We start from the raw sequence: 22,557 nt of genomic DNA, 5'->3' as shown, positions 1-22,557 counted from the left end.
AAGATACTGGACCTGATGAGGGGGGTGAGAGAGGCAGAGGGGGCAAGAGAAAGAGTGAAAAATTAACATCATAGTACAGACACAACAACTTCTTCAATTCACATTACCCTTTGCACACACAGATATGACCTCATAACGCTAGACCAGTAGACCCCACAGGACCTTGTAGCCCCAACCCTCCCCGTACACCTTACGAAAAAAAAAACTTCCACAACAAATCCCTGTATGACGAGAACCATCTAAAACCCTGATCAGTGGCTTGGTAGGTACAGTAGATGTTAATGGTGGCCAGTGGCCCACAATTAACCCAGGCCCACTCACGTTTAGCATGGAGGCCGAACCATGATCCCCTGATGCAATTTTAATAGCCACTCAATCAATTACAAGCAAATGAGAGTGAATGCGCAAGAGACAGAGAGACCACTACACCACGGGTGACCAGGCTGGTGGGGTGACCAGGCTGGTGGGGTGACCAGGCTGGTGGGGTGACCAGGCTGGTGAGCCGGTGTGGGTGCTGGCTTCTGTTCCAGCCAAGCAGAATCGTTTTTGGGGCTTTGGTCATTTGAAATCTATCCAGAATAAACATTGCATCATTGTCTCAGAATAGGTCCCTATACCATGAGAGAACCTTTCTATCCTTCCCTTGACATTTCCATCAACAGGAAGATTAATCATTTTATCATTACATTAATATCATGCAGCCCTCCCCCTCTGTCATTTTAAACGCTTTTTAATCTCTTATTGATGGGGCATTCTGGAAATTAGATTAGAAAGTCTTTGTTGAAATGAAATTGGTACTTAATGCAGGTATAACCAAGGATGTGTTATTTTCCAAATCACATACAATTTGTCTGATGATTTAGGCATATGTACTTTGGATGGTGCCCTCATTGATTGTGTTCCCGCTTATAAATACCTGGGCATCTGAATGGATAAAAAGCTATCTTTTAAAAAGCATGTTGAGTGGTTAAGAAATGAACAATTAAAATAGGCTTCTTCTATAGGAACTGGTCCGGTCTTCATTAAAGAGCAGAACTAACTCATTCAGCCAACATTCATTCTGGTTATGGACTATGGCGATATCGTCTATATGAATGCAGCTGCCACTGTATTGAAGCCATTGGACGAACTGTATCATAGTGCATTGCGCTTTATTACGGGTGATGTTTCAGTAGACATCATTGCATTTTGTATCAGAAAATAGGCTGGCCTTCTTTGAAGTCTCATAGATCGTTGCAATGTGCTCTTTTTGTCTAGAACGCCTTCTTGCATAAACTTCCGCCATACCCAACTTCAAACCTAACCTTCAGACGTATAAGTTACCAGACCCGGACTCAGGGATGGCTAACCCTGCAGATCAATCTCTACCAAGTTAGATAAATATGCTTTAAGTTTCTTAGCACCTCATGTGGAATGATCTCCAGAGTTGGTACCTCTGGCCGATTCAGGCAGATGGCCTTTTAACTAAAGAATGTGTGATTCATATGATTGTGTTTAGCTTTTCGTGTATAGTGTAATTGACGTGTATATACCGTAGATATGTATAGTGTAATTGATGTGTATATACCGTAGATATGTACAGTATAATTGATGTGTATATACCGTAGATATGTATAGTATAATTGACGTGTATATACAGTAGAAATGTATAGTATAATTGACGTGTATATACAGTAGATATGTATAGTGTAATTGACGTGTATATACAGTAGAAATGTATAGTATAATTGACGTGTATATACAGTAGAAATGTATAGTATAATTGACGTGTATATACATTAGATATGTATAGTATAATTGACGTGTATATACATTAGATATGTATAGTATAATTGACGTGTATATACAGTAGATATGTATAGTATAATTGACGTGTATATACAGTAGATATGTATAGTGTAATTGACGTGTATATACAGTAGAAATGTATAGTATAATTGACATGTATATACAGTAGAAATGTATAGTATAATTGACATGTATATACAGTAGAAATGTATAGTATAATTGACGTGTATATACAGTAGATATGTATAGTGTAATTGACGTGTATATACAGTAGATATGTATAGTGTAATTGACGTGTATATACAGTAGATATGTATAGTGTAATTGACGTGTATATACAGTAGATATGTATAGTATAATTGACGTGTATATACAGTAGATATGTACAGTATAATTGACGTGTATATACAGTAGATATGTACAGTATAATTGACGTGTATATACAGTAGATATGTATAGTATAATTGACGTGTATATACAGTAGAAATGTATAGTATAATTGACGTGTATATACATTAGATATGTATAGTATAATTGACGTGTATATACATTAGATATGTATAGTATAATTGACGTGTATATACAGTAGATATGTATAGTATAATTGACGTGTATATACAGTAGATATGTATAGTGTAATTGACGTGTATATACAGTAGAAATGTATAGTATAATTGACATGTATATACAGTAGAAATGTATAGTATAATTGACATGTATATACAGTAGAAATGTATAGTATAATTGACGTGTATATACAGTAGATATGTATAGTGTAATTGACGTGTATATACAGTAGATATGTATAGTGTAATTGACGTGTATATACAGTAGATATGTATAGTGTAATTGACGTGTATATACAGTAGATATGTATAGTATAATTGACGTGTATATACAGTAGATATGTACAGTATAATTGACGTGTATATACAGTAGATATGTACAGTATAATTGACGTGTATATACAGTAGATATGTATAGTATAATTGACGTGTATATACAGTAGATATGTATAGTATAATTGACGTGTATACACAGTAGGTATGTATAGTGTAATTGACGTGTATATACAGTAGATATGTATAGTGTAATTGATGTGTATATACAGTAGATATGGATAGTATAATTGATGTGTATATACATTAGATATGTATAGTATAATTGATGTGTAGATATGTATAGTATAATTGATGTTTATTGATGTGTTCATGCAGGTGGTATCAGCAGGACTCCCTGCTTCAATAAAGGTTGAATAAAAATAAGATCTATGAAGAAGACGGATGAAAGGAGTTGTGAGCCACATCGGGCTCTGGTCAAATGTAGTGCACTATAAAGGAATAGGCTGTCGTTTGAGACACAGCCTTAGTCTCCCAGTGTAGCCTTTGTTTTAATAGTAAACTCTCCTCTCCTGGATCCACTAGCTCTGGGTAATGTAATAGTAATGCTGCTAGACCAGAGCGGGCCTCGGTAATGTGTTTGCAGTGTAATAATATCGGCCATGTCCTGCCAATTGTCACATTGATCAATTCACTGAAAGGCAGGAAAATATTGCCTTCGTGAAATGACCTCCATCTCTGACATAATTGAGAGATACTATCTATTTCTTTCTCTCACTCTACCCCTCTTCTCTCTCCCAGTTTCCCTCCCTACCACTGTCCCTCCCTCCCTACGTATGTGTGTATGCGTGTCTCTCTACTTACGAGGGGATGCCAGCGCGGGCCAGCACCTCCGCCTTCATGGCGTACAGCCGTTCACTCTTAGACACCCCCAGTTTGATCTTGACTCTGTCATGGGCATTCTCCTGGAAGAAGAAGCCGTTGTGGATCACAAACTCAGCGTTGGATCGCGTCCCGTAGAAGATGTAGATCTGAGGACAGAGAAGAGAACAGCCACTCAACATGAAACGGGTAGTTCAGTATTTTACAACTTAAATCTTAGCTACTTCCTCCCCCTGCAGAAAGTAAGTGTAATGCATGGTGTGGCTTTCTTTAAACAGCCACTACAAACTTCACTAGATAGCTGAACTTCCCCTTTACCATCTGACTCCAACTCAACCGCTAAAAAAGTTATTGTACATCGGTATGGGTTGGCTCAGCAATGTGGTGAACATTTCACCTCCTATTCCCTCTGTACCATTTTCCCTCATAACCATGATATCATGTCTGATCTAGTGGAAGCTTCACAGGAGCACAGAGAATCCCCACACCACACCACTCACGTATGGCTCCAACATATTACATCCACATTTACAGAACAGGTGAAAGGGAAAGCTGGAGAGAGCGGTAGGGGCAGTGGACAGATAGGAGGAGGAGTGATAAAGCTTAGTAGGTAAATGTAGCTTAGTGGTTTGTGTCTCTGTGAGCTCAGGCCGAGTCTGCATCTCAAATGCCTTTTCCCTATGTAGTGCACTACTTTTGACCAGGGCTCATAGGCCTGTAAAGCACAATATATGGAATAGGGTGCTATTTGGGACACACACTGTGAGCTCAGGGCACTTTGGCCGGATGGTGATATCTGCCAGAGGAATCATGGGATCAAGCGCTCCATTCCCCGTCACCCTACCCCCTGCTGTCTCTCTGAATCTTATCAAATAATTCCCATTCTAAAGAGAAAGAGGTGGACTTCCATACTGTAGGGAGGGGGAGCACCAGAGGGTGAGAGAGAGGAGTGGGAGGAAGGAGAGGGAGCACCAGAGGGTGAGAGAGAGGAGTGGGAGGAAGGAGAGGGAGCACCAGAGGGTGAGAGAGAGGAGTGGGAGGAAGGAGAGGGAGCACCAGAGGGTGAGAGAGAGGAGTGGGAGGAAGGAGAGGGAGCACCAGAGGGTGAGAGAGAGGAGTGGGAGGAAGGAGAGGGAGCACCAGAGGGTGAGAGAGAGGAGTGGGAGGAAGGAGAGGGAGCACCAGAGGGTGAGAGAGAGGAGTGGGAGGAAGGAGAGGGAGCACCAGAGGGTGAGAGAGAGGAGTGGGAGGAAGGAGAGGGAGCACCAGAGGGTGAGAGAGAGGAGTGGGAGGAAGGAGAGGGAGCACCAGAGGGTGAGAGAGAGGAGTGGGAGGAAGGAGAGGGAGCACCAGAGGGTGAGAGAGAGGAGTGGGAGGAAGGAGAGGGAGCACCAGAGGGTGAGAGAGAGGAGTGGGAGGAAGGAGAGGGAGCAATAGAGGTTGGTTGTGTCGCGATTCTCCAGCCTTCTCCCAAAGTATGGATTTAACAACTGTGGAAACACCCTCCAGGCAATGCTTACACCAATTATTCAAACCTCCCTCCAGCAAATGCTTACACCAATCCTATGAAACTCCCTCCAGCCAATGCTTACACCAATCCTATGCTTTTAAATCCATGACAGGGGGTGTGGAAGTGCATACTTCTGTAAAAGGTGGAGAATTGTGATGCGGCCAGTGAGTAAGTGACAGGGAGGGAGTGAAACAATAACACACTGCTTTAGAGCAGAGGGTTGGACCGTTAAGCCTGGCTAGGTCCAGCTGACTCACACCCAGCTCTGGCCCTCTCCTTGACATAACAACACCAGTCAACCAGTCTGTCAAGGCCTCTCAGTTAGAGGTGAACATAACGTCACCCCTACAACACAACTAGTGATATTCAGGCCAGAGACTGAATCAATTACAGAGTACGGCTTTACAGACAGCTTGAGCTTTCAGGAGTGTGTTTGACTTGTAGAGCAGCCAATCAAGCTCGAGTTCATTCAAATGGTAGAATACAATTGAACTCTGAACTGTGTGATGAACAACAAATAATACATAGGAAACAAACAAAAGAAGATACATGCAACATTCATTTATGGAAATGTTGTGGCTGTTGTTAAAAGTAACCCAGATGAAGGGAGTTGACAGTTGATTTAGAACCAACTGCCTTTTGATTGACATACATGATGCAATCAGATCCTACACAACCCATAGCAACTCAACATGATGTATAGTTCAAATAAGTCATGGCCCATAGGGCAGGGTCCTCTTGTTTCTGTAGCATGAGGCAGCTTGGTGTACATGTACACCCCTGGACAATTTGTATAGTAGCTAAAGAGTAGAATGTGCCGTAGGTCCATGCGACCCTGACCCGACTCACCTGTTCATTCTCTTTGTAGTCCTGCAGAGCCACACACTCACACCTGTCATCCTCCAGGTTGTAACCAGTGGTGATCTGAACAACACACAAACTGTAATTCATCCATTCACTGATTGATTTGAACCAGTCCTTGATTCAATTAGGTTTTTCCAACGGTCACTAATCAAACATATTTAAACATCGCAACACACTTTACAGTCAAAATAAATGGAGTAGTTATACTTCAGAGCTGCAGTGAATTCTGGGAGCTTCTTCACTGACTGACTGGTGATACAATTTGCAGAACATTTATTTTATAATACATGACCAGCTTCTCTCCTAGTATTAAAACGCTATATATCCGTCATCCATTCCTTTAATAACAAGCTCAAGAGACTAACGAACTAAATCAGAAAGCACATTTATTTCAAAACATGAATGTATTAGTTTAGCACAAATAATCAAGGTTTGTATCAATACAGATACAGATACAGATACAATACAGATACAGATTCTGAGTTAGTGAGAGGTTTACACAAATAGGCAGAAATTAAGGACATTGAATGAACCCATACAATTATCACCAGTGAGAATAACAACATACTCAAGGAACTGGAGCTAAAGAACAGCAATACAATGTGGAAATATGTTGGAGGAAGTTGTAACCCATTTTTATTAAACAAACACCAAGGGAATATACAAGAAAGACATTTTAGTCTTTAAATGACTTGTTTCAGCTTTGTATCGGGTCTTCTAACAAATATCTAATTTGAGGAGCGTAAATGCAGTTAACATGCATACTAAAGGAGGGGATATTATTGCTCTGTTACAAATCAGTCACTAAACACAATCAAAGCCAAATGATTCAAATACGTAACAGATGCCCATGAGATAAGCGTAATCAACTGAGGAAAACACAGTCTGTGTGGTTTCTCTCAAATCTAGATTTTTTCCCCCTGAATAATTTAAAACCTCTCAAATAGTGGGATGAGGGTGGTAGTGTGCAGTAGAGTAATAGGCATGCTTCAGCCATGCAATAGGCATGCTTCAGCCATGCAATAGGCATGCTTCAGCCATGCAATAGGCATGCTTCAGCCATGCAATAGGCATGCTTCAGCCATGCAATAGGCATGCTTCAGCCATGCAATAGTGTTCTAATACATATGTAGTAGCGTGTTTGTAGTACTCACCAGGCCGTTGGTGTGGTTACACATGTCCCAGAGAGGGATGAGGGCGAGGGTGACACGGCTACCGTCTTCTGTAGGGATCTGGTTCTGACGGGTCATCACTGAGGAAACCGCCCATCTACAGGGATTAAAGGTCACGGTAAACCAATCAGCAACAAGATTCACTTTTCATGGACTAGCCAATCATAACAAGGGCCCTGTGTTTTTCCAGACCACGTGACCTGAGCAGGGAAAACTGAGGACCCCAGTTATACCCTCAAGTTTTGGGAAATTCTACTAGTCCCCAAGACAAGTGGCTTCAACCACATCAGATAGAAAACCTTGCTACTAACCATGTTCCCATCCAAACATTTACCTGACGCATGAAAAAAGTCACGACCGAGCTGATGAAAGCATGAAATGCTGGTCACAATTTGATAAATGCAGACAGAAAATGTGTTCGTTCGACACGGTGGGATCTTTTTGTGTTGGTATAATAAATTATGAGAGAAAAGGAGGTGGAAATGCACATTTTGATATACACTGCTCAAAAAAATAAAGGGAACACTTAAACAACACAATGTAACTCCAAGTCAATCACACTTCTGTGAAATCAAACTGTCCACTTAGGAAGCAACACTGATTGACAATAAATTTCACATGCTGTTGTGCAAATGGAATAGACAAAAGGTGGAAATTATAGGCAATTAGCAAGACACCCCCAATAAAGGAGTGATTCTGCAGGTGGTGACCACAGACCACTTCTCAGTTCCTATGCTTCCTGGCTGGTGTTTTGGTCACTTTTGAATGCTGGCGGTGCTCTCACTCTAGTGGTAGCATGAGACGGAGTCTACAACCCACACAAGTGGCTCAGGTTGTGCAGCTCATCCAGGATGGCACATCAATGCGAGCTGTGGCAAGAAGGTTTGCTGTGTCTGTCAGCGTAGTGTCCAGAGCATGGAGGCGCTACCAGGAGACAGGCCAGTACATCAGGAGACGTGGAGGAGGCCGTAGGAGGGCAACAACCCAGCAGCAGGACCGCTACCTCCGCCTTTGTGCTAGGAGTAGCACTGCCAGAGCCCTGCAAAATTACCTCCAGCAGGCCACAAATGTGCATGTGTCAGAATATGGTCTCACAAGGGCTCTGAGGATCTCATCTCGGTACCTAATGGCAGTCAGGCTACCTCTGGCGAGCACATGGAGGGCTGTGCGGCCCCACAAAGAAATGCCACCCCACACCATGACTGACCCACTGCCAAACTGGTCATGCTGGAGGATGTTGCAGGCAGCAGAACGTTCTCCACGGCGTCTCCAGACTCTGTCACGTCTGTCACATGTGCTCATGTGCTCAGTGTGAACCTGCTTTCATCTGTGAAGAGCACAGGGCGCCAGTGGCGAATTTGCCAATCTTGGTGTTCTCTGGCAAATGCCAAACGTCCTGCACGGTGTTGGGCTGTAAGCACAACCCTCACCTGTGGACGTCGGGCCCTCATACCACCCTCATGGAGTCTGTTTCTGACCGTTTGAGCAGAGACATGCACATTTGTGGCCTGCTGGAGGTCATTTTGCAGGGCTCTGGCAGTGCACCTCCTTGCACAAAGGTGGAGGTAGCGGTCCTGCTGCTGGGTTGTTGCCCTCCTACGGCCTCCTCCACGTCTCCTGATGTACTGGCCTGTCTCCTGGTAGCGCCTCCATGCTCTGGACACTACGCTGACAGACACAGCAAACCTTCTTGCCACAGCTCGCATTGATGTGCCATCCTGGATGAACTGCACTACCTGAGCCACTTGTGTGGGTTGTAGACTCCGTCTCATGCTACCACTAGAGTGAAAGCACCGCCAGCATTCAAAAGTGACCAAAACATCAGCCAGGAAGCATAGGAACTGAGAAGTGGTCTGTGGTCACCTCCTGCAGAATCACTCCTTTATTGGGGGTGTCTTGCTAATTGCCTATAATTTCCACCTTTTGTCTATTCCATTTGCACAACAGCAGGTGAAATTTATTGTCAATCAGTGTTGCTTCCTAAGTGGACAGTTTGATTTCACAGAAGTGTGATTGACTTGGAGTTACATTGTGTTGTTTAAGTGTTCCCTTTATTTTTTTGAGCAGTGTATTAAAAGAAAACCTTTTAACTTGTATTTTTCATTCGGTACATTGGAATTTAACGGCAAAAGTCATTTTTATGTGCACTATTTCATCATGCACAGCCCTTTATCAGTTTGATGGGAACATCTCTGATGGGAAAATGTGCATATTGTTTTATGCAGATTAGAGAATATTTGCATGATAATCTGTCGCAAATTGGATGGAAACCTAGCTAATTTGAGGAATTGTGTAGTCAAGTCGCCTGTTCTGAAGCCAACCAATGAGGACAATCAGTCCCAGTCATAACCTTGGCTTTAGTAATAGTTGAAGTATGGAAAACTAAGAGGTTATAGATGACAACCAGCCTGTTCTAGAGAACACTGTTGTGGATGAAATCTAGCCTTTAGTTACAGGCAGGTGATTGTTTAAGAATTTAACAATGGAGGATCTATATTAATAATAATCTATATTAATTAATTCAAGACAAGTGCATCAAATAAATATCAATCTGTGATCTTGCTATAATGATGTCGAGGCGTGTTCTGAGAATTCTAAACATTTTAAACTGGGCTAACTGCTAACGGAGGTTCCTCCAGAAAGCCTCGGCACGCTGTCCTGGACGCTTCATTCCCACAACACATTGCCTGGTGGAAGAGGAGGCTTGCATCACACCCAATACAATGGGAAGATAAAAGGAGTGGATATAAATGATTCTTTCAAAGATCATTTGGCTCTAATGACAGAACAATGAGAACCAACCTGTCATCCTCGATGCTGACAGTTGTTCTACATTCTCTGACCGTCTTACACACGCACACGCACACACACACACACACACACGGGAGGTGGAAGAAAGCCATTTAAAAAGCAGACCGACACAAACACCTACCTGTAGTCGTCGAACGTAAAGGCGTCCTTCAAGGGCAGTTTACTGGTGGTCAGATGAGTCTGGAAATTGAAGGCGAGGAAGAGAGAAAAGGAGAGAAAGAAGGAAATGGAGTGCAAGAAAGAAAGGTATAGATGGAGAGAGAGAAGAAAAGATGGAGAGAAATGGAGTGAGAGAAAGATAAAAACACAAAACGGTGAAATGTAATCATGCTGCTGCCTAACATCCTAAAAACAGTGTATGTTAGCGTGGTGTATGTTAGCGTGGTGTATGTTAGCGTGGTGTATGTTAGCGTGGTGTATGTTAGCGTGGTGTATGTTAGCGTGGTGTATGTTAGCGTGGTGTATGTTAGCGTGGTGTATGTTAGCGTGGTGTATGTTAGCGTGGTGTATGTTAGCGTGGTGTATGTTAGCGTGGTGTATGTTAGCGTGGTGTATGTTAGCGTGGTGTATGTTAGCGTGGTGTATGTTAGCGTGGTGTATGTTAGCGTTTGTGTGCGTTAGCGTCTGCGGTGCGAGGCTAGTATTAGGGTGGCGTTAGCCCCCCATACATTACTGTCAACTTAATGTGTTGTGCCCAGCAGACGTCATCAATCTGCTTCATCAAGTTGGGTGAGAGAACCAGCAGTGCCACAGAAATCTACATTTAAAGCCCCACACTGGACACCTCCATAGGCTCATTTCCAACCTAGCAGGAGGTAGAGGTGGAGGGAGAGGACTAGTACAATACGCAGCTAGAAAGAGATATAGGTGGGGGGGAGATAAGGGTGTGGTGGAGGGGGGAAAGAGGGAAGAGAAAGGGGGGATAAGTAGAGATGGAGAGAGAGAGCAGTGCTTCCCCAACATGCAAAGTGAGCTGCAGCAAAAAGACTCGGAGAACCTGCCTGCCTGCCTGCCACAACCTACCCCCTCAACACCCACACGTTTCACCTGCCACAACCTACCCCCCTCAACACCCACACGTTTCACCTGACACAACCTACCCCTCAACACCCACATGTTTCACCTGACACAACCTACCCCCTCAACACCCACACGTTTCACCTGACACAACCTACCCCCTCAACACCCACACGTTTCACCTGACACAACCTACCCCTCAACACCCACATGTTTCACCTGACACAACATACCCCCTCAACACCCACACGTTTCACCTGACACAACCTACCCCCTCAACACCCACATGTTTCACCTGACACAACCTACCCCTCAACACCCACACGTTTCACAACATACCCCCTCAGCACCCACATGTTTCACCTGCCACAACCTACCCCCTCAACACCCACACGTTTCACCTGACACAACCTACCCCCCTCAACACCCACACCTACCCCTCAACACCCACACGTTTCACCTGACACAACCTACCCCTCAACAACCCCATGTTTCACCTGACACAACCTACCCCCTCAACACCCACACGTTTCACCTGACACAACCTACCCCCCTCAACACCCACACGTTTCACTTGACACAACATACCCCCTCAACACCCACACGTTTCACCTGACACAACCTACCCCCTCAACACCCACACGTTTCACCTGACACAACCTACCCCCTCAACACCCACACCTACCCCTCAACACGTTTCACCTGACACAACTTACCCCCTCAACACCCACACGTTTCACCTGACACAACCTACCCCCTCAACACCCACATGTTTCACCTGACACAACCTACCCCTCAACACCCACACGTTTCACAACATACCCCCTCAGCACCCACATGTTTCACCTGCCACAACCTACCCCCTCAACACCCACACGTTTCACCTGACACAACCTACCCCCTCAACACCCACACGTTTCACCTGACACAACCTACCCCTCAACACCCACACGTTTCACCTGACACAACCTACCCCCTCAACACCCACACGTTTCACCTGACACAACCTACCCCCTCAACACCCACATGTTTCACCTGACACAACATACCCCCTCAACACCCACACGTTTCACTTGACACAACCTACCCCCTCAGCACCCACATGTTTCACCTGACACAACCTACCCCCTCAACACCCACATGTTTCACCTGACACAACCTACCCCCTCAACACCCACATGTTTCACCTGACACAACCTACCCCCTCAACACCCACACGTTTCACCTGACACAACCTACCCCTCAACACCCACATGTTTCACCTGACACAACCTACCCCTCAACACCCACACGTTTCACCTGACACAACCTACCCCTCAACACCCACATGTTTCACCTGACACAACCTACCCCTCAACACCCACACGTTTCACCTGACACAACCTACCCCTCAACACCCACATGTTTCACCTGACACAACCTACCCCCTCAACACCCACACGTTTCACCTGACACAACCTACCCCCTCAACACCCACACGTTTCACTTGACACAACATACCCCCTCAACACCCACACGTTTCACCTGACACAACCTACCCCCTCAACACCCACACGTTTCACCTGACACAACCTACCCCCTCAACACCCACACCTACCCCTCAACACGTTTCACCTGACACAACTTACCCCCTCAACACCCACACAACCTACCCCCTCAACACCCACACGTTTCACCTGACACAACCTACCCCTCAACACCCACACGTTTCACCTGACACAACCTACCCCTCAACACCCACACGTTTCACCTGACACAACCTACCCCCTCAACACCCACACGTTTCACCTGACACAACCTACCCCCCTCAACACCCACACCTACCCCTCAACACCCACACGTTTCACCTGACACAACCTACCCCTCAACAACCCCATGTTTCACCTGACACAACCTACCCCCTCAACACCCACACGTTTCACCTGACACAACCTACCCCCCTCAACACCCACACGTTTCACTTGACACAACATACCCCCTCAACACCCACACGTTTCACCTGACACAACCTACCCCCTCAACACCCACACGTTTCACCTGACACAACCTACCCCCTCAACACCCACACCTACCCCTCAACACGTTTCACCTGACACAACTTACCCCCTCAACACCCACACGTTTCACCTGACACAACCTACCCCCTCAACACCCACATGTTTCACCTGACACAACCTACCCCTCAACACCCACACGTTTCACAACATACCCCCTCAGCACCCACATGTTTCACCTGCCACAACCTACCCCCTCAACACCCACACGTTTCACCTGACACAACCTACCCCCTCAACACCCACACGTTTCACCTGACACAACCTACCGCTCAACACCCACACGTTTCACCTGACACAACCTACCCCCTCAACACCCACACGTTTCACCTGACACAACCTACCCCCTCAACACCCACATGTTTCACCTGACACAACATACCCCCTCAACACCCACACGTTTCACTTGACACAACCTACCCCCTCAGCACCCACATGTTTCACCTGACACAACCTACCCCCTCAACACCCACATGTTTCACCTGACACAACCTACCCCCTCAACACCCACATGTTTCACCTGACACAACCTACCCCCTCAACACCCACACGTTTCACCTGACACAACCTACCCCTCAACACCCACATGTTTCACCTGACACAACCTACCCCTCAACACCCACACGTTTCACCTGACACAACCTACCCCTCAACAACCCCATGTTTCACCTGACACAACCTACCCCCTCAACACCCACATGTTTCACCTGACACAACCTACCCCTCAACACCCACATGTTTCACCTGACACAACATACCCCCTCAACACCCACACGTTTCACCTGACACAACCTACCCCTCAACACCCACACGTTTCACCTGACACAACCTACCCCCTCAACACCCACACGTTTCACCTGACACAACCTACCCCCTCAACACCCACATGTTTCACCTGACACAACCTACCCCCTCAACACCCACACGTTTCACCTGACACAACCTACCCCTCAACACCCACATGTTTCACCTGACACAACCTACCCCTCAACACCCACACGTTTCACCTGACACAACCTACCCCCTCAACACCCACACGTTTCACCTGACACAACATACCCCCTCAGCACCCACATGTTTCACCTGCCACAACCTACCCCCTCAACACCCACACGTTTCACCTGACACAACCTACCCCCTCAACACCCACACGTTTCACCTGACACAACCTACCCCTCAACACCCACATGTTTCACCTGACACAACCTACCCCCTCAACACCCACACGTTTCACCTGACACAACCTACCCCCTCAACACCCACACGTTTCACTTGACACAACATACCCCCTCAACACCCACACGTTTCACCTGACACAACCTACCCCCTCAACACCCACACGTTTCACCTGACACAACCTACCCCCTCAACACCCACATGTTTCACCTGACACAACATACCCCCTCAACACCCACACGTTTCACTTGACACAACCTACCCCCTCAGCACCCACATGTTTCACCTGACACAACCTACCCCCTCAACACCCACATGTTTCACCTGACACAACCTACCCCCTCAACACCCACATGTTTCACCTGACACAACCTACCCCCTCAACACCCACACGTTTCACCTGACACAACCTACCCCTCAACACCCACATGTTTCACCTGACAAGACCTACCCCCTCAACACCCACACGTTTCACCTGACACAACCTACCCCTCAACAACCCCATGTTTCACCTGACACAACCTACCCCCTCAACACCCACACGTTTCACCTGACACAACCTACCCCTCAACACCCACATGTTTCACCTGACACAACATACCCCCTCAACACCCACACGTTTCACCTGACACAACCTACCCCCTCAACACCCACATGTTTCACCTGACACAACCTACCCCTCAACACCCACACGTTTCACCTGACACAACCTACCCCCTCAACACCCACACGTTTCACCTGACACAACCTACCCCCTCAACACCCACATGTTTCACCTGACACAACCTACCCCCTCAACACCCACACGTTTCACCTGACACAACCTACCCCTCAACACCCACATGTTTCACCTGACACAACCTACCCCTCAACACCCACACGTTTCACCTGACACAACCTACCCCCTCAACACCCACACGTTTCACCTGACACAACATACCCCCTCAGCACCCACATGTTTCACCTGCCACAACCTACCCCCTCAACACCCACACGTTTCACCTGACACAACCTACCCCCTCAACACCCACACGTTTCACCTGACACAACCTACCCCTCAACACCCACATGTTTCACCTGACACAACCTACCCCCTCAACACCCACACGTTTCACCTGACACAACCTACCCCCTCAACACCCACATGTTTCACCTGACACAACATACCCCCTCAACACCCACACGTTTCACTTGACACAACCTACCCCCTCAACACCCACACGTTTCACCTGACACAACCTACCCCTCAACACCCACATGTTTCACCTGACACAACCTACCCCCTCAACACCCACACGTTTCACCTGACACAACCTACCCCTCAACAACCCCATGTTTCACCTGACACAACCTACCCCCTCAACACCCACACGTTTCACCTGACACAACCTACCCCCCTCAACACCCACACGTTTCACTTGACACAACATACCCCCTCAACACCCACACGTTTCACCTGACACAACCTACCCCCTCAACACCCACACGTTTCACCTGACACAACCTACCCCCTCAACACCCACACCTACCCCTCAACACGTTTCACCTGACACAACTTACCCCCTCAACACCCACACAACCTACCCCCTCAACACCCACACGTTTCACCTGACACAACCTACCCCTCAACACCCACACGTTTCACCTGACACAACCTACCCCTCAACACCCACACGTTTCACCTGACACAACCTACCCCCTCAACACCCACACGTTTCACCTGACACAACCTACCCCCCTCAACACCCACACCTACCCCTCAACACCCACACGTTTCACCTGACACAACCTACCCCTCAACAACCCCATGTTTCACCTGACACAACCTACCCCCTCAACACCCACACGTTTCACCTGACACAACCTACCCCCCTCAACACCCACACGTTTCACTTGACACAACATACCCCCTCAACACCCACACGTTTCACCTGACACAACCTACCCCCTCAACACCCACACGTTTCACCTGACACAACCTACCCCCTCAACACCCACACCTACCCCTCAACACGTTTCACCTGACACAACTTACCCCCTCAACACCCACACGTTTCACCTGACACAACCTACCCCCTCAACACCCACACGTTTCACCTGACACAACCTACCCCCCTCAACACCCACACCTACCCCTCAACACCCACACGTTTCACCTGACACAACCTACCCCCCCTCAACACCCACACCTACCCCTCAACACCCACACGTTTCACCTGACACAACCTACCCCTCAACAACCCCATGTTTCACCTGACACAACCTACCCCCTCAACACCCACACGTTTCACCTGACACAACCTACCCCCCTCAACACCCACACGTTTCACTTGACACAACATACCCCCTCAACACCCACACGTTTCACCTGACACAACCTACCCCCTCAACACCCACACGTTTCACCTGACACAACCTACCCCCTCAACACCCACACCTACCCCTCAACACGTTTCACCTGACACAACTTACCCCCTCAACACCCACACGTTTCACCTGACACAACCTACCCCCTCAACACCCACACGTTTCACCTGACACAACCTACCCCCCTCAACACCCACACCTACCCCTCAACACCCACACGTTTCACCTGACACAACCTACTCAAATGCATGTAGTTAAATATAAGTTACTACTTTAACTCTTTGACATAGGTCCACTTAAATATTGAAGACAGGGGATGGAATAATACCCCAGGTAGAAACTGCAGCCTCCTCCCTCCCCCTGGTTTTGACAGAGAAGAAGTGGTAGTGGGATGGAGGAGCAGAGTTGAGCATTGTCCTGCTCTGCTCTGACAGCCATTAAAAGATAAGCGTCTAGAATAGCGTATGGATCCTAGCGGGGAGGGGTGTCGTGTCGACGTGGAGCCCAGCAGCCAGGTCTGATCCTGGGCTGGGCCCTGTCTGCTACCTGCCTGTGGAAGGTTAGACAGATACCTGGAGCTCCTCAGAGAGGAAAGGGAAGGTTAGACAGATACATGGAGCTCATCAGAGAGGAAATGGAAGGTTAGACAGATGGACAGATACATGGAGCTCCTCAGAGAGGAAATGGAAGGTTAGACAGATACATGGAGCTCCTCAGAGAGGAAATGGAAGGTTAGACAGATACATGGAGCTCCTCAGAGAGGAAATGGAAGGTTAGACAGATACATGGAGCTCCTCAGAGAGGAAATGGAAGGTTAGACAGATACATGGAGCTCCTCAGAGAGGAAAGGGAAGGTTAGACAGATACATGGAGCTCCTCAGAGAGGAAAGGGAAGGTTAGACAGATACATGGAGCTCCTCAGAGAGGAAAGGGAAGGTTAGACAGATACATGGAGCTCCTCAGAGAGGAAAGGGAAGGTTATACAGATACATGGAGCTCCTCAGAGAGGAAAGGGAAGGTTAGACAGATACATGGAGCTCCTCAGAGAGGAAAGGGAAGGTTAGACAGATACATGGAGCTCCTCAGAGAGGAAAGGGAAGGTTAGACAGATACATGGAGCTCCTCAGAGAGGAATTGGAAGGTTAGACAGATGGACAGATCCATTTCCTCTCTGAGGAGCTCCATGTAAGGTTAGACAGATACATAGAGCTCATCAGAGAGGAAAGGGAAGGTTAGACAGATACATGGAGCTCCTCAGAGAGGAAATGGAAACGACACCACTGGGACACAAAAAAAAAAAAAGATCTCATCACACCACGCGCCACAAACACACACATTCCAAGGTTACTTTGCATTAGTTTGCTGCATACTGAGGTCACATTATGAGTTCCACACATTCAGCTTCTGGATACTCAAACACACAGTTACAAACTCATACAGTCCCATTGGAAGGAAGAGGCACTCACTGGGTTCTACTTCAGACGGCCTGCTAGACTCACTGGGTTCTACTTCAGACAGCCTGCTACACTCACTGGGTTCTACTTCAGACAGCCTGCTACACTCACTAGGATCTACTTCAGACAGCCTGCTACACTCACTGGGTTCTACTTCAGACAGCCTGCTACACTCACTAGGATCTACTTCAGACAGCCTGCTACACTCACTGGGTTCTACTTCAGACAGCCTGCTACACTCACTGGGTTCTACTTCAGACAGCCTGCTACACTCACTGGGTTCTACTTCAGACGGCCTGCTACACTCACTAGGATCTACTTCAGACGGCCTGCTACACTCACTGGGTTCTACTTCAGACAGCCTGCTACACTCACTGGGTTCTACTTCAGACAGCCTGCTACACTCACTGGGTTCTACTTCAGACGGCCTGCTACACTCACTGGGTTCTACTTCAGACGGCCTGCTAGACTCACTGGGTTCTACTTCAGACGGCCTGCTACACTCACTGGGTTCTACTTCAGACGGCCTGCTACACTCACTGGGTTCTACTTCAGACAGCCTGCTACACTCACTGGGTTCTACTTCAGACAGCCTGCTACACTCACTGGGTTCTACTTCAGACGGCCTGCTACACTCACTGGGTTCTACTTCAGACGGCCTGCTAGACTCACTGGGTTCTACTTCAGACGGCCTGCTACACTCACTGGGTTCTACTTCAGACGGCCTGCTACACTCACTGGGTTCTACTTCAGACGGCCTGCTACACTCACTGGGTTCTACTTCAGACGGCCTGCTACACTCACTAGGATCTACTTCAGACAGCCTGCTACACTCACTGGGTTCTACTTCAGACAGCCTGCTACACTCACTAGGATCTACTTCAGACAGCCTGCTACACTCACTGGGTTCTACTTCAGACGGCCTGCTAGACTCACTGGGTTCTACTTCAGACGGCCTGCTACACTCACTGGGTTCTACTTCAGACGGCCTGCTAGACTCACTGGGTTCTACTTCAGACGGCCTGCTACACTCACTGGGTTCTACTTCAGACGGCCTGCTACACTCACTAGGTTCTACTTCAGACGGCCTGCTACACTCACTGGGTTCTACTTCAGACGGCCTGCTACACTCACTGGGTTCTACTTCAGACGGCCTGCTACACTCACTGGGTTCTACTTCAGACGGCCTGCTACACTCACTGGGTTCTACTTCAGACGGCCTGCTACACTCACTAGGTTCTACTTCAGACGGCCTGCTACACTCACTGGGTTCTACTTCAGACGGCCTGCTACACTCACTAGGTTCTACTTCAGACGGCCTGCTACACTCACTGGGTTCTACTTCAGACGGCCTGCTACACTCACTGGGTTCTACTTCAGACGGCCTGCTACACTCACTGGGTTCTACTTCAGACGGCCTGCTACACTCACTGGGTTCTACTTCAGACGGCCTGCTACACTCACTAGGTTCTACTTCAGACGGCCTGCTACACTCACTGGGTTCTACTTCAGACGGCCTGCTACACTCACTAGGTTCTACTTCAGACGGCCTGCTACACTCACTGGGTTCTACTTCAGACGGCCTGCTACACTCACTGGGTTCTACTTCAGACGGCCTGCTACACTCACTAGGATCTACTTCAGACGGCCTGCTACACTCACTAGGATCTACTTCAGACGGCCTGCTACACTCACTGGGTTCTACTTCAGACGGCCTGCTACACTCACTGGGTTCTACTTCAGACGGCCTGCTACACTCACTGGGTTCTACTTCAGACGGCCTGCTAGACTCACTGGGTTCTACTTCAGACGGCCTGCTACACTCACTAGGATCTACTTCAGACAGCCTGCTACACTCACTGGGTTCTACTTCAGACGGCCTGCTAGACTCACTGGGTTCTACTTCAGACGGCCTGCTACACTCACTGGGTTCTACTTCAGACGGCCTGCTAGACTCACTGGGTTCTACTTCAGACGGCCTGCTACACTCACTGGGTTCTACTTCAGACGGCCTGCTACACTCACTAGGTTCTACTTCAGACGGCCTGCTACACTCACTGGGTTCTACTTCAGACGGCCTGCTACACTCACTGGGTTCTACTTCAGACGGCCTGCTACACTCACTGGGTTCTACTTCAGACGGCCTGCTACACTCACTGGGTTCTACTTCAGACGGCCTGCTACACTCACTAGGTTCTACTTCAGACGGCCTGCTACACTCACTGGGTTCTACTTCAGACGGCCTGCTACACTCACTAGGTTCTACTTCAGACGGCCTGCTACACTCACTGGGTTCTACTTCAGACGGCCTGCTACACTCACTAGGTTCTACTTCAGACGGCCTGCTACACTCACTGGGTTCTACTTCAGACGGCCTGCTACACTCACTGGGTTCTACTTCAGACGGCCTGCTACACTCACTGGGTTCTACTTCAGACGGCCTGCTACACTCACTGGGTTCTACTTCAGACGGCCTGCTACACTCACTAGGTTCTACTTCAGACGGCCTGCTACACTCACTGGGTTCTACTTCAGACGGCCTGCTACACTCACTAGGTTCTACTTCAGACGGCCTGCTACACTCACTGGGTTCTACTTCAGACGGCCTGCTACACTCACTGGGTTCTACTTCAGACGGCCTGCTACACTCACTAGGTTCTACTTCAGACGGCCTGCTACACTCACTAGGTTCTACTTCAGACGGCCTGCTACACTCACTGGGTTCTACTTCAGACGGCCTGCTACACTCACTGGGTTCTACTTCAGACGGCCTGCTACACTCACTGGGTTCTACTTCAGACGGCCTGCTAGACTCACTGGGTTCTACTTCAGACGGCCTGCTACACTCACTGGGTTCTACTTCAGACGGCCTGCTACACTCACTGGGTTCTACTTCAGACGGCCTGCTACACTCACTGGGTTCTACTTCAGACGGCCTGCTACACTCACTGGGTTCTACTTCAGACGGCCTGCTACACTCACTGGGTTCTACTTCAGACGGCCTGCTACACTCACTGGGTTCTACTTCAGACGGCCTGCTACACTCACTGGGTTCTACTTCAGACGGCCTGCTACACTCACTGGGTTCTACTTCAGACGGCCTGCTACACTCACTGGGTTCTACTTCAGACGGCCTGCTACACTCACTGGGTTCTACTTCAGACGGCCTGCTACACTCACTGGGTTCTACTTCAGACGGCCTGCTACACTCACTGGGTTCTACTTCAGACGGCCTGCTACACTCACTGGGTTCTACTTCAGACGGCCTGCTACACTCACTGGGTTCTACTTCAGACGGCCTGCTACACTCACTGGGTTCTACTTCAGACGGCCTGCTACACTCACTGGGTTCTACTTCAGACGGCCTGCTACACTCACTGGGTTCTACTTCAGACGGCCTGCTACACTCACTGGGTTCTACTTCAGACGGCCTGCTACACTCACTGGGTTCTACTTCAGACGGCCTGCTACACTCACTGGGTTCTACTTCAGACGGCCTGCTACACTCACTGGGTTCTACTTCAGACGGCCTGCTACACTCACTGGGTTCTACTTCAGACGGCCTGCTACACTCACTGGGTTCTACTTCAGACGGCCTGCTACACTCACTGGGTTCTACTTCAGACGGCCTGCTACACTCACTGGGTTCTACTTCAGACGGCCTGCTACACTCACTGGGTTCTACTTCAGACGGCCTGCTACACTCACTGGGTTCTACTTCAGACGGCCTGCTACACTCACTGGGTTCTACTTCAGACGGCCTGCTACACTCACTGGGTTCTACTTCAGACGGCCTGCTACACTCACTGGGTTCTACTTCAGACGGCCTGCTACACTCACTGGGTTCTACTTCAGACGGCCTGCTACACTCACTGGGTTCTACTTCAGACGGCCTGCTACACTCACTGGGTTCTACTTCAGACGGCCTGCTACACTCACTGGGTTCTACTTCAGACGGCCTGCTACACTCACTGGGTTCTACTTCAGACGGCCTGCTACACTCACTGGGTTCTACTTCAGACGGCCTGCTACACTCACTGGGTTCTACTTCAGACGGCCTGCTACACTCACTGGGTTCTACTTCAGACGGCCTGCTACACTCACTGGGTTCTACTTCAGACGGCCTGCTACACTCACTGGGTTCTACTTCAGACGGCCTGCTACACTCACTGGGTTCTACTTCAGACGGCCTGCTACACTCACTGGGTTCTACTTCAGACGGCCTGCTACACTCACTGGGTTCTACTTCAGACGGCCTGCTACACTCACTAGGTTCTACTTCAGACGGCCTGCTACACTCACTGGGTTCTACTTCAGACGGCCTGCTACACTCACTGGGTTCTACTTCAGACGGCCTGCTACACTCACTGGGTTCTACTTCAGACGGCCTGCTACACTCACTGGGTTCTACTTCAGACGGCCTGCTACACTCACTGGGTTCTACTTCAGACGGCCTGCTACACTCACTGGGTTCTACTTCAGACGGCCTGCTACACTCACTGGGTTCTACTTCAGACGGCCTGCTACACTCACTGGGTTCTACTTCAGACGGCCTGCTACACTCACTGGGTTCTACTTCAGACGGCCTGCTACACTCACTGGGTTCTACTTCAGACGGCCTGC

General features: G+C 48.3%; 1 protein-coding gene across 3 annotated transcripts in view; it reads right to left on the bottom strand.

The window, feature by feature from the left end:
* The window catches only part of LOC129812817 (actin-histidine N-methyltransferase-like), a 74,774-nt gene that overhangs the window by 12,836 nt on the left and 39,381 nt on the right, over positions 1-22,557 (bottom strand). For 2 of the 3 annotated variants that reach the window (XM_055864709.1, XM_055864710.1), the window contains 5 exons: positions 9,988-10,046; positions 7,038-7,152; positions 5,869-5,943; positions 3,492-3,658; positions 1-12 (listed from right to left, as the gene is read on the bottom strand). The exon at positions 1-12 is cut by the window's left edge and continues 74 nt beyond it. In XM_055864709.1, the coding sequence (XP_055720684.1) occupies positions 1-12; positions 3,492-3,658; positions 5,869-5,943; positions 7,038-7,152; positions 9,988-10,046 (428 nt within the window). Of the gene's footprint in view, positions 13-3,491; positions 3,659-5,868; positions 5,960-7,037; positions 7,153-9,987; positions 10,047-22,557 lie in introns of those variants that run through there. The other variant, XM_055864711.1, reaches the window with a different exon arrangement.

This window comes from Salvelinus fontinalis, chromosome 16, assembly GCF_029448725.1.
Source record: "Salvelinus fontinalis isolate EN_2023a chromosome 16, ASM2944872v1, whole genome shotgun sequence".
NCBI lineage: Eukaryota > Metazoa > Chordata > Actinopteri > Salmoniformes > Salmonidae > Salvelinus > Salvelinus fontinalis.
The sequence above is the reverse complement of the archived record's forward strand: the minus strand, read 5'-3'. Positions and strand labels throughout refer to the sequence as shown.